At 34.4% G+C, this 14,234-nt stretch overlaps 1 protein-coding gene across 1 annotated transcript in view; it reads left to right on the top strand.

Moving 5' to 3' along the window:
- LOC123674981 (TWiK family of potassium channels protein 7) overlaps positions 1 to 14,234 on the top strand; it is a 34,093-nt gene that overhangs the window by 9,244 nt on the left and 10,615 nt on the right. Inside the window, exon 4 of the mRNA XM_045610178.1 lies at positions 4,812 to 5,068. Within this exon, the coding sequence (XP_045466134.1) occupies positions 4,812 to 5,068 (257 nt within the window). The remainder of the gene's footprint in view (positions 1 to 4,811; positions 5,069 to 14,234) is intronic.

Genomic DNA, 14,234 nt, shown 5'->3' with positions numbered 1-14,234 from the left:
TAACAGTCCAATTGAAAAATCCCGTTCTACCATAGTAAAACACATTTTTTTTGGCGAAATTCGCTTTTATAACTTTTCGATACCATTTTTGTAGTACAATTTGTCTTTCGCTTCAAAATAGGTCTCAGTTTCAACGATTACTTCTTCATTGGCGCTAAATTTCTTTCCAGCGAGCATTCTTTTGAGGTCTGAGAACAGGAAAAAGTCTCTGGGGGCCAGATCTGGCAAATATGGTGGATGCTGAAGTAATTCGAAGCCCAATTCATACAATTTTGCCATTTTTTCCATTGATTTATGACACGGCACATAGTCTTAATAAAACAGCACCTATTTTTCTTCAAATGGGGCCCTTTGTTTAACGATTTCATCCTTTTAACGATCCAATAACGCTATACATATTTTTTTTTGTGGAGGTAATCAATGAATATTTACCTTGCGCATCCCAGAATAATGATGCCATAACCTTGCCAGTTGACTGTCGTGTTTTTCCTCGCTTCGGATTCGGTTCATTGTGTGCAGTCCACTCAGCTGTCGATTAGACTCCGGATTGAAATGATGGAGCCATGTTTCATCCATTTTGTCATATATCGACGCAAAAATTCAGGTTTATTGCACTTAAACAGCTTCAAACACTCTGAGCAGTGTTTAACACGTTGTTGCTTTGGATCGATTGTGAGCTTGTGCGCACCAATTTTGCACACAGCTTCCTCATGTACAAATATTCGTGAAAGATATGATGTACACGTTCAGATGATATCTTCACAATGTCTGCTATCTTGATCAACTTTACTTTAAGAACTTTTTTGATTTTTCGTCGATGACAGCCTCTTTTGGGCATCCACTGCGTTAGCCGTCTTCGCTGCTCATTTCACCACGTTTACACTTAGCATACCAATCAATGATGGTTGATTTTCCTGGTGCAGAACCCGGAAACTCTTCATCAAGCCAAGATTTTGCTCCAACTGTATTTTTTCCCTTCAAAAAGCAATATTTTATCAGCACAAGAAATTCTTTTTTTTCATCTTTATTCAAATAACAAAAGTAGCTACACTCACAACGAAATACCTCAAAAATTAATGTTCGGACTGCTGTCAAATCTTGACACGTATCTTTTGAAGGTTGGTACTAAGATGCATAGAATACATCTATGCATCTTAGTTGGACCTAACTAAAAATCATATGGATTTAATAGTAGCACCGCCATGTGTGCATCAGACCGGGGACTTTTCAATTGGCTTAATATTCCGGCCCACTTCCGAATATTTTTAAAACCTGGAAGTTCAATCATTCCTGCTATGAGACTCGATTACGACTTCCTTTCAGTACATGGCCCAGATAGGGCATCTTATCACACTTGACATCCCTAAGTAATTACCTATCCTTATTGTCTGATCATAGCATGGTAAGCCTTCCAACGCTTCTTTGAATAATTGATCTAAATATATTATCTTGAATAAATTTAGGGACAAAATACAACTTTGTATTATTTCTCGTTATATAGAAATTTTTCTGGTAAGATTATTTTCAATGTTTATTTTTGCGGTTTGATTCAAGTACAAATTCTTAATGACTTATATCTTTGCCTTACATGCCTTTGTTTTTCAGTCTTTTCATCAATTTTTTTTATGTTTAACTCTATCAAATGCCTTCTTAAAGTCATTATTTTTCTTTGACTTTGCTGGTATTCAGTCCCCTCGGTGTTGAAAAGTCTTCGTTGTTCCATCATTCTCAAGAAATCCTCTGTCATCCTTTTGGACTTGTCTTTCCCCATGATCACCCTTATATTAATTTCTTGAATTTTGTTTTTGAGTTCCTTCCATAGTAATTTTGGATCTTGTAATTGTTGCTGAATGCTGTTCAATTATATTCATTGTATTGTTTAATTCTTGATGAGCGATATAGGATAATCAAAATTCGGTTGAAAGCAAGCTTGCTAGGGTATCCAGTGTTTCAACTTGCCAAAATCCGCCTTAAGCCCAGAAATTTCATCGTTTTGACGCAGCGTTTATTCGTAACTCCGTTATCCACTCTCTGATAGACATGAGGCAGTTTATCCCTCCTACCCTCCTTTGCAATCCCCTCCAAATCCCCCGTGACGTGGGAACCGTCAATGTCAGGGGCTGATTTATTATCGTACCCAACCCTGTAACCTCAAAAGCACCCACCAAATCCCTCATCTGTCGTCTACATTTTTAGTCTGCTTTGTCCTAATTAAAATTTATTAAAACGACGCGTAATTTATCATTTTAGGTAGAGGCGAAATGAGGATGAAGAATTTGCGGGATCGGTGTTCCAAATGGAACATCGAACAATACTATTACTGTTGCGATGACGTTTGACGTTTAATGTATAACGATTTAACAGATCTTTGATCTGTTTGGGGATTTGCTGATTAGGTACTTTGTACCAACGTGGGTCCTGAAAGGTTAACTGGTTCTTTTGATTTTTAGGAATGTTTCGGAAATAGGAAAATAATTTTAGGGAATGGTAGTTTTTATCCTAATTTAATAAAAAACTGAAATATTTTTCAGGTATAGTATTATTTCCTTTGCAATTCAAAACTTTTGATACAGTAGTTTTTCGTATCGACAGTAGGTAGTACCTGTGAAAGTGAAATGGAGGGGGGACTGAAGATTCAAATATCTCCAAATCAGCGCATTTGATACGCTACTACGTTCAGCGTTGAGGATACATGAAAATACAAATGAATTTGGTACTATGCTCTCTTGTAAAACTGTTATATGCCTAAAAGTTACAATTTAGGTAATTCATGTTTAAATGAAACAATAAAATCCGTGAATTTCCCACACTTACTTATTGATGAGTGAATATATTCATGACAACATAATCGTTTTGGTATTTCGCCTTCTGCCATATTAAGATCACTTCTATAGTAACATAAGTAAAAAAAAATGAAAGTCAAGCTCAGTGGACTGTCATTGGGTTTTTAATAATGCAGAGCTTTGGAGTTATCCTTGAAGAAATTGAAAATATTATTCGTTATATAATCGTAACGAATACCAACTCGAGCATAGACAATATATTTCTATACCACTCGAGCTGCGCTCTCGGCGTGATGTTTCGCGAACTACGTCTCGTGAGTCGGTGTATAATCGAAAATTGTCTATGCTATTGCGATATTATATCTGGCTTTTCACCTTAATAAATTTTAACCAATCATATCAACGAATATGATACAAATTACTTAGAAACGAACCAATATTTCAATGTTCCACAACCATAGACAGACCTATTCATCGCAAAATTATAATTTTTCGTTCTGTATTATTTCTGCCCTACAATTAAAATTGAGTGAAATTTTTTTCGGGAAATAATCCTTCACTCCTTCACATATCCCCCGTGCTTGCCAAATTATCAAATAATTTCTCTCCTGCACTTTGTGCAGTCAGGAAACTATTGGAGTATTTGGCAAGCACTCGGGATATAACTGCTGAATATTTGAATGAAAATCTCATGTCTTTCAGTGTTTTGAAAGTCAATTAGAATAGGTGCATTATGTAAAAAGGGTTAATCCGTTTATTAGATTCATTCGTACTACTCCTTCTGTTTATCACCGTCTAATGGTAAAAATTCTTGAGCCTCTCTTTCAAATCGTGGATGTAATTTATTACGTTACATTATTATTGTACCGATTTCAATATGAACATGAATGATTTATTCAATCAAAATACATTTGGAAGATAATAAGTCTGCAAAGAGTACTCCGGTTGGTATAATATTCATGAAATAAAATTTGTATTATTGAGAGAAATTTTCATGCAGAAATCTTGAAAGTTATTGGAATGAATTTGAGAAAGTTTGAAGATTATTTTGATATTATATTAATTCAATTAGTAATTTGATTATGAATGAAAAACTGGGTGTTACATTTCAAAAAATTTAAGTTGGTATCTTCCGGTGAAATCGGAAATCGAACGAATTTGAAATTTCATCCAACAAAGCTTAACTGCATATAAAATTTCATCGTTTATCACGATTCTTTTTTTGAAATATTCTAAAAAACGGTCTTCGTGAATTACGCTGTATAATACGGGTTGTTTCCTAACTGAATGTCGATATTTATGGGGGTGAATTTTGGGCCCATTTTAAGAAAAAAACTTCATATGAACATATGTCCTAAACGTCTTACCTTTTGAGATATAGGGTGGTAAAGTTTTCAGTGGAGGACCACTGCGGTAGTAGGAAAAATGTAAAAAGAAATTTTGGTGTAGTACTACACTTCTTTGTTTCTTGTAGTTTTGTCGTATCTGCTAACCGATTCCGAGAAAAAAACTCAAACCACTATCCAGTAATCCTCAGGAAAATTCAAATTATTATAAATAACCAGTAAGTCAGCTGTGATGAATAAATCAATTATAAGTTTCGGTACTTATCTGTAGCGAAGATTTGATAAACTGTTATGATCATCACAAAAAATTAGAACTACAAGAAACACCCTGTATCTTAAAAAAAAAAATGTTTGCAGGCCGATGTTTAAAAGACTTATTTTTTCTTAAAATTATCCAAGGAATCTGTCATTTTCCTCTGTACCTTCAATTAAGGAGTATAAATGAATAAATTAGGCTGAAAGTATGAGATATTTTTTGAAGGAAGAAATGGAATATGACGTATGACTTTTTGGTTGCGAATGGATTTATTCAATAACCCCCCGATGTTTGATACTAGCGCTTATACATATATTGAGAAGGATATCCAATTTAATTTTTTCAATTATTGGAAACTTGTGAATGGTGATATAATCTTTCTTTTTAAATGTACAAAATCTTTCTTTCACATCTATGACTTTTCAGGTTATGGGAACATTACGCCGCATACAATGGGTGGCCAGATTATGACAATATTTTATGCAATCATTGGAATGCCTCTTTTTCTTCTTTATCTTTCGAACATCGGCGACATCATGGCAAAATCTTTCAAGTGGATCTATGCCAATGTGTGCCTATGCAGGTGGTGTCCAGGTGTAGCCACAAGGAGAGCGGAAAGGAAGAAGAGAGCCTCTAGAATGATGTATTATTCTTATGAGGAGGAATCATATGGTTCGGAACAGGTGAGGATACGAAGAGAGCTATTTTTTATTTTGGGAATTATATTTGTTTATACTGTTTATACTTATCATGGCATTAAAATATCAAATAATGTTTGATGCAGCTATATTATTTCGATCGGTGTTGATTAAGGGACCTACATAGAAACTCGACATTACTTGTAACAGATGAAGTAAAAAGAAATCTATTATCTTACCATTAGATGGCTTAAGTTACCTGTATCTCGCGTTGTATGAATCCGATTGGGTTTCTCTAGATGGCGTTGAAAAGTTGAGATATCGTACTACAGAAACTTTTGTGACAGTTTTGTGATTAGTTGACTTAGTTTAGTTTGAGCTTGCGTCAAAAGTGGACACAAGCTATATTTAATAGTTTTTTTTTCGATAGAGGCGAAAATGCAAGCCAGGCGGCAGAAAATGTAAATACTACTTATGGTCCTGATACTGTAACAGCCAATCACGCACAATTTTGGTTTCATTTCCGTAACGGTAATTTCGATATGACAGATGAACCACGCACTGGATGGCCAATTGTCGAAAATGTCGATAAAATCATGGACGAGTCCGACCGTCATGTAAGCACTGTTTCAATTTCCCAAGAGCTAAAGATTGTTCAAAAAACCGTTCGGAATAATTTGCAAAAGGCTGGTCTGAAGAAAAAGCTCGAGTACCATACGAGTTAACGAAAAAAAAACTTTATGGATCGAATTTTCATCTGCGAATCGCTGCTGAATTGTTACAAAATCGAACCATTTTTGAGGCGGTTGGTGGATTGTGATGAAAAGAAGATTATTTATGACAACGTCAAGCGAAAACAGTCTTAGTTGAAACTTGGCGAGCTGGCGGAAACGGTGGCAAAGCCTATATTGAGGCCCAGGAAGGTTTTTATGAGTGTTTGGTGGGATTGACAGGAAATTATACAGTAGCTGATCCTCTTAAGTACTTTATGCTGAGTCCTGGAAAATCTTCTCTAACTTATTACTCTCGAATGAAACTAAAATGGATCTAATGAAATACTTGTATTCTGACTGAGAGAGAAGAACCTTGTTTACGAAACGTCGAAATATGTTTTTCTACATAACGCTAACAAATATGGTTCAATTTCTATTGGTCATTCTACCACCGCGAAGGAGGTATAAAAAAAATGATTTTAGTTTTGGATGAAAAATAAAAATAAAGAACATCAATGGTCAATTTTCTTTGATTTGAAATTGGCAAATTTCCTTCTTGGACAGCAAAGTGTATATAGAAATATCCTTGTTTATATATTTTTGGTTCAGCAGACCTAAGAACAGATTAACAGAAATTGGCCTTCAAAAGGATTAAAGAAAAACAAGACGTAGCCAACGAACAAAAATATATATGCCTCCAATAAGGCAACTTGTTAATGATTCACAATTCACCACATCAATGAACGATACGCTTGGTGTTCATTTACTCAAGTAGTAAACATTTTTCTTGGGAATCATCAGGCAGAGAATTACCTAGAATTATTGGAAACTTTGGTCTCAAATTTTAAAATTCTCGGTTGCAACATGAGCATAAAAGTTCTCTACCTTCACAGCCAACTAGATTTCCAGAAAACTTTGGTGATTTTAGTGAAGAACAGAAGGGAAAATGCCATCAGGACATAAAACTATGGAAGATTGATATAAAGGATAAGGGCATATCTACATGAAGGCCTAATATAGTTGGAGCCTTTATCGAGACTATCCTCTAAACTTCATGCTAGAAAGCCGTAGGTATAAAAGGAAATTTTTGGGCGATAAAAGACTGATATAAGTATATTTTGTGATGAATACTTAAATCCATGTGTTTCTGTAAATAAATACTCAAATACATATTTTTTTAACTGAAAATAGTGATAGTTATAGTGAAATATACAAAAGTTGAAAATAAAAACACTAAATGTAGCATATCTCCAATTAGATATAGATAGATAAAATGTAAGGACTATTTCGGATGCTGTGCTCAAAAATTAACCGATTTATCTCTTAAAAAAAATGCAACTAGGTATTGAACACATTAAGTCGAAATTTACCATGTAGAAGCGGAAATGCAAGTAATGCAAATATGAACAATATGAAAACTTATCTTCACAATCGGTTTGGTTTGTTTCTTAAAGGTTCGAATATACACGAAAAATGAAAGGAAGTTTTGAATTGACTTAAGTTGGAGTAATAATAATCATTAATAAAATAAGTCTCCGAATTTGAAAAGGGGATGAAACAAAATATTCTAAGAAGAGAAATGAGTCAGCATATTTGATTGAAAAAGATGTGTGGTATAAGTATAAGAAATAAATTCTGAATAAATTCGAATACGATTATTTTTAATTTAGTAGAAATAACCACAATAATTCTTTATATTTCAGTTACGAATTAATTTTCTTTTTGAATGAAACTTAAGAATTTCATTTCAATGGCTCATTATATTCTGTATTGTATTCTTTGCAGTTTTCGTAGCGGACATTGTTCATAAATCTTCTTGATAATTGATTATTATTATTGATGACTTTTTATCTGGAAATGAATAAGCCCTGTGGAGTTCTTTGAAATTTAAATTATGATGAATTCTGTTCGCTTCATTAATTAACACGCTTAAATAGGACTTTCAACGTCTAATTAACTTGCATTTAGCAAACTACAGGTTTTCTCAATTAACAGACTTTTTTCGCGGAGGAAATTGGCGGAGTTTTCATCAATATCCATTTCATTCACCATTGCTCGTGATGAAAACAGATTTGATCCGGAATTTCTCGTAGAAGGGAATTCATTGCAAATATAGTCCATTCAAATTTGATGGAATTCAGTAGTGAATAAGAATTTATTTTTCTTATTCAATTATTTTCGGAAAACTATTCACTATGAGAATATGAAAACGGTAGGATCACTTTCATTGATCATCGCATTTAGATTTTAATCCAGTTAACCTAATACAAATATGAATGTTCGAAAAAAAATGCTTCCACATTTCACACATTTTTCATATATACGGACCAGTGACGGCTCGTGCCCTCGAGATGTGGGTCGGCCACACACACACACATATATATATATATATATATATATATATATATATATATATATATTTTTTTGTAAATTCACACTAGCGTGGTTATATATATATATATATATATATATATAAATATATATAAATTTTCCCACACCCCTTATCATACTTACAACTATATAAATAAATATATACAGGGTGAGTCTTTGACTTGTACATATATTTTAACCCAAGATTCCTGAGGTCAAAAGAAACACTTTTTTCCTTTACCATTTTTTCCGATTCGGCTCGGTTAAAAAGATACAGGCTGTTGAAAATCGTTAAAAAAATGTGATTTTCGGCTATATCTCGTAAATGGTTGTATCGAAGGAAATGATTTTTGGAATATAGCTTTTTTTTGATGTGATACATCTTCTCCGAACACCAGATTCCATACACATTCTTCTGTTTCTTTGTTATGAACATAACATACCATAAAAATACCAGAAATTCGAAGAAACCAACTCTTAATAGTAATTTGAACGTTCATTGAAGAATATTTGGCTAATTTGAAAAATAAAAGTATTCCTCATATTTTCTCGTACAAAGCGCCGTTTTCGAATAACTTGATCTTAAAAAAAAAAAATTATCTGTGAAATTCAAAAAATTGGGTACTTTGGCTGAATGCAACTCTGTTCTATTGTGGAAAAAAAAACCACAGAAATGAATATTTACTATGAAGTCATGTCTCAGATTTAAGAATTGAAGTACTAGCCAACTTAGTTTGAAAATGAAGTTATTTGAATAAGCTCACCTCAACTCCTCGATTTGATTAAAAATGACTGAGCTTTGGCACAGCTCTGATAATAAGAAGATACTTCACTAAAATCAACATTCTTTTTGAAAAGTCCAGATTATTCATAAAACCCATGTTTAAAAAAGTTTTCACAAAATAGTCCCATTATAAAGACAACAATCAATATCCCACTAAAGACTGCTGCTATCGAACAATACTGTATTCTTCTTCGGCTCATTCAAACTCACATCGAAACATACCACTAGGACTAGGTACATACTAGACAAATTTTCATGTGATTGAGATTGAATACTTTTATTCTTTTGCTATTCCATAAATTCATCCTAAGAGCTTATGATTGACATACTTCCAAGAGGGCCATAATTGTTTTAATGTGAAAACAAATTAGGTGAGTTGAAAGAAACCAAATATTCTATTGTGGATATTTACATTGAATACTTCTCATTTATTTTAATGCCAAAATCAAGATGAATTAAGTAGTAAAGTTGGCTATAATGTAGGTACACATCAACAACAAATTTGATTACAAGTGGAGTCTAACATTTTCCATTGATTACAGAGCCAGAATATTTTACATATTTCCATATTTTCATACTGATGGTTTCAAAAATATTGATGCATTTGAATATTTTTATGAGATAGTTGGAACAAATCAAATGCTTTATTTCATAACGAATATCTTATAACAGTAATAGTGTAAACTGTAAATTAAATTTTAGGTTAGAACATAGATTATTCGAACCGAAATGCTGTGTTTATATTTGGCATCACTCGAAATTTGAAATTCAAACTTAAAACCACAGATTACTATAGTCTGTGTTAAATCTTTCATAGATGAATATTATTGATTTGAGATTTTAAGGTTAATTCTTGCACGAAAAATAAACAACGATATCATATAAATGAAATATAATGAATGAATGGATATGAGTATCAGAGCTAATATGGGTGGTAGCGAGCTCAATTCGTTATAATTATCGAAAATGAAATAGAAATCAAGAGAAGAATATTTAATCTTTAGCGTCAACGAAATTGGAATAACTCATTTATTTGATTATAAACACTACTTTGTTCACCAAATGGAATGTTGAACGTGAGTTTATGATGCTTTTCCAATATAGTAGCTTATTTCCAAGGTTCAAATTGTATATCTTATACTTGCGAAAACTTCAGTGTTCCGGTTTTCAGGGGTGAATTAGCTCATTTTGAAAATTTAAAATGGCTATATCTTTTTAACAGGGCCGAATAGGAAAAAATGGTAAATGAAAAAAGTGTTTCTTTTGACCTCAAGAACCTTCGGTTAAAATATATGTACAAGTCAAAGACTCACCCTGTATAAACAAATAGATTTCCACGTCACCCAAGAGGACGGGTTGGTTTTTTGTTTTTAATGGGAAACCTCACCTAGAATAGCCCTATTATAACCCAATATAAAAATGTAGTTCTCAAATCAATGAAAACTGAAATAAAATGAAACTCTTGAAAAAACAGAAATAATAAAATATTCAATTATCAACATAAAATATATATTTGAATAAACATAGAGAAAACCTCTCACGAAAACATATAAATAAATGTATAAAATATAAAAAAATCTTATAAAGACCACAAAAAATATTGTGGAAATGACCGCATGTATTCTGGTCGAAAATGTATGAGCTTGCTTACCCTTTATCCATTTTTATAGATCAAATCAATTCGACGATCTTTCTTTGTCGCGAAGTCATCAATTATTTTCTCGAAAAAAATGTTTCCTCTGGCTAGTTCTTTAACTAAACCTCTTTCGATTGATATCAGTGCCAGGTTATTTAAACGGTCTTGAGACATCATGTTCCTACTGAAAGATTTTATTCTTTTGAGCGCTGAAAAACTTCTTTCTACTGACGCGGATGTTGGTGGCAGAGACAAAATCATACAAAATAACTTATATAATTCAGGAACATCGGAAACAATATTATTTGAGAAAATGAATTCCGTAATACCATTCAGCATATTTGAATTGCCGAAGATAGCATTGTCCCAGTACATGATCAGAAAATCAATACCTAACTACTATCGAACGGCATAAATAAGTTTTTTTCTGATTAAGACGTTATATCCCATAATCAACCATTCATTTGAATATATTTATTATATTTTCATGATCTGAAAATCAATAGCTACTATCGAACGGCATAAATAAGTTTTTTTCTGATTAGGACATAATGTCTCATAATTAACCATTCATTTAATTATCAAATATTTGAAATAAACTGTAAAAAGTTGCTGCTTGACGCTCTGCAATAGGATAACCGGCCAGCCGACCCTGTGTATTGGGAAGCGACCTTACATCGAGTTGTTGTGCCGTTCTACTGAGGGTCGTATTCTGGGCGTATGTCGTAGTATCTTTTCCTTTACGTAGCGCTCTCGGTAGCGCTGGTTCCGCAATCGGCTCTCGGCCGACCTAACGTGATGAGATGCTTTCAGTGATATTCCAGGAGTTGCAATTGTATAATTGTAACATTTGTGTTACATTTCAGACCTAATGTTACGGTGTTACGTACAATTCTGGAATAACTTGTTTGGGGTGATGTTACGAAAAGTAACCATTTACGATTGTGGTTTGTTACAATTTATGAAAGGGAATAACAACGCTGGATGCTTTGGAAATCGAATATTAGGTGGGTCCGAAAGAAAATATTGGCCGGTATAAGTTATATTTTCCTGTTCTGAGTGGAAATATTCATTACCGAGGGAATTTGGATATCGAAATCGATAACTCCGATTGAGTTTGAATGAATTGAATATCTAGAACTATTTTCTATTTCCTGATAATTTTTGGGTCGGCCCGGCCGACCCTGCCGACCCTGGCGAGCCGTCACTGATACGGACTAACAAATATAAATTCAACAAGCATGGTAGCATAATGTTTATCACTATTGTGTTAATCGATTGAATCCCTTTAATACCAAATGCTGTCACCACTACTTTCCAATTTATATTCGGAGGACATTTTTGAGGAAGCACTGGAGGATAGGGAGGTTAGAATCAAGGCCAATGGAGTGTGAGTGAACAACATTTGATGATACTCTCCTGATTGCTAACAACTACAAAAAGTTCTTAATATAGTAAGCATTGTAGATAACAGTTAAAATAGGGTCTAAGCATAAATACCGAAAATACAAAATTTGTAGACAGTTCGAATTGTTCAGAGAAGTCGGCATAACATATAATCAGTAAACAATTGAACGAGTTGTAGGAAATCTAACAATTCCCTCAAAAATATAAGTCCGAAAGTTAAATTTCAAATGAAACCACACACTTATACGTAATCTGCATAAATGCCATGCTAATGGTGAATTTGAATACATCCTGATTGCCCATAAAATCCTGCCTTTCACGGCTAAGAAGGAATTCAGTCTCCGATAATTGACAACAAATGTGCCACAATTGCAATGAATATCTGTGAATACCTCCGACAACAAGACGATCAAATATTCCACATTTGTACCGAAACCGATCGGCTAATCACCTGCGATGGCTCAAGAGTGACCAGTGCTCTTAAAACGATGAAGAAAAAGATTCTTTTCATACTCTCTTAGTGGGTTGAAAATAAATTGTATTATTGGTATCCCTTTTTTATTTCCTTTATTCGTCCTTCTTGTTCAACCAGTTAGTAAGAGTATAAGGACCTCAACCCACAAATTGATGATCACAAGGTGATTTGAAGAAAGAGTGTGAAGTGGAGCAAAGAAAAAACCCGAAAAAAAGTCACAAGAAGCCCGGGTATCCAGAATGGCCGTCCGGATTATGGTTTTCCATGGATGAAGGAAGTTTTCATAGCTCGTGTGACACAGGATCAAGCTAAATTTGGATATATCCTGGGTTCCCTATCAGCCAAATAAGCAACCAAGGGGAAGGATATCAACAGAAATCCACCACTAACGAGACATGGTACAAGTTGAGGACGGAGCTGATTCAACGTGTGCAACTCAAGAAGAGACAACTCGCCGCCTTCTGGAACGTGAAGATATGGAAAACATTTTTTTCGCCATTTACAGGGCTTTGCAGACCCAACAGTCCCGGAGAACCTGATGAAATCCCTATGGAAGAACTGCCCAAGTGTGACCAGGTGTCGTTGGCGATCGCGAAAGACAGCAGCCTCCAAGACTTAGCAGTCCATGCACACCACATCACGGAAGCCTCCAGACCTCCCGTCCAACTGGTAAATAAGACGACCAGCATAGAGACCACCATCAGTGCTAAGTTAGCTGGGAGATAGCAACCCTGAGAGCGGAGTTGTCAGCCCACGCAGACCGACACCTGATAGACAGAAGCCGTAGCCGTTCCCATTATCGTCAAAGAAGCCATAGACGAGTTCAACAGCCAATCAATGACGAGTGCTGGTATCATTGGAAATTCGGTACCAAGTCCACTAGATGCAGGCAGTCCTGGAACTGCACGAGGGGGGCTTCACTAGGGGGGCCAATTTAAATATTTCTGGAGGAGTCGACATCTGAAAATGAAATAGAAGCTCAGGAGCAATCCTGAGCAGGTTTCTTTAAGTTCAAAAAAATGTTCACTTGTAGCGACTTCGACCTCCAACTCAGACTGGGATTTGTGGAGTGCTATGTGTGGTCTGTATTTTTATTACCTTACCTCTAATCATGATATTATATTGTGATCTTCTAGTGGTGTCATTGATATTCATCTATAGGTATATGGGTATTCTAATAAGTGCCCGATGTAACTAATAATATTTTATGGTAGAGCATTGGAAATGATATGATTGATGTGTAAAATGTAAAATGTGTATTGTCAAGGGTTTCAAACTCAGCTTCTGATTCGTTCCATTATATATCCTAATCCTCTATCCAATCTTCGCAGAGTAGGATGGCTTACTTTCAAAGGAAGGGTTAGTCTGCAAATATACCTCGAATGCATTCATATATTGAAAAATACTCACACCTAGTTATAGGAAAGTTCATAATACTTAATGATCTCATTAAAATTTTAATCCTCCAATACGAGGTGCCTATTGGCTACCTGCGCCGTTTAATGGGGGATTAAAATTAAGGCGGCATTAAACCTTAATTAACGTTTCTGCAACTGGGTTTAGGGCTAAAGAATTATATTGTAATTTTAGCAGTAATAAAATAAACAGTTCATGTTTGACAAGGAGAGAGATATAGAGAAAAAAATGTTCTTTAGTGTCCACGTTAGGCTGAATAAACCAACATTCTGGCGTTGAAATCAGTAAGATTCAGAAGTATGCAAAGAAAAATAACAATATACATATATGTATAGTTCACGACCTCTCTCTTCGCTGCTATTTTCTGTGAGAGGGTAGTTGTGGGAAAGTTTCTTCTCCTCTGGCGTGTT

This window comes from Harmonia axyridis, chromosome 3 (genome assembly GCF_914767665.1).
Source record: "Harmonia axyridis chromosome 3, icHarAxyr1.1, whole genome shotgun sequence".
NCBI lineage: Eukaryota > Metazoa > Arthropoda > Insecta > Coleoptera > Coccinellidae > Harmonia > Harmonia axyridis.
Note: the sequence above shows the minus strand (reverse complement) of the source record. Positions and strands in the feature narration are given on the sequence as shown.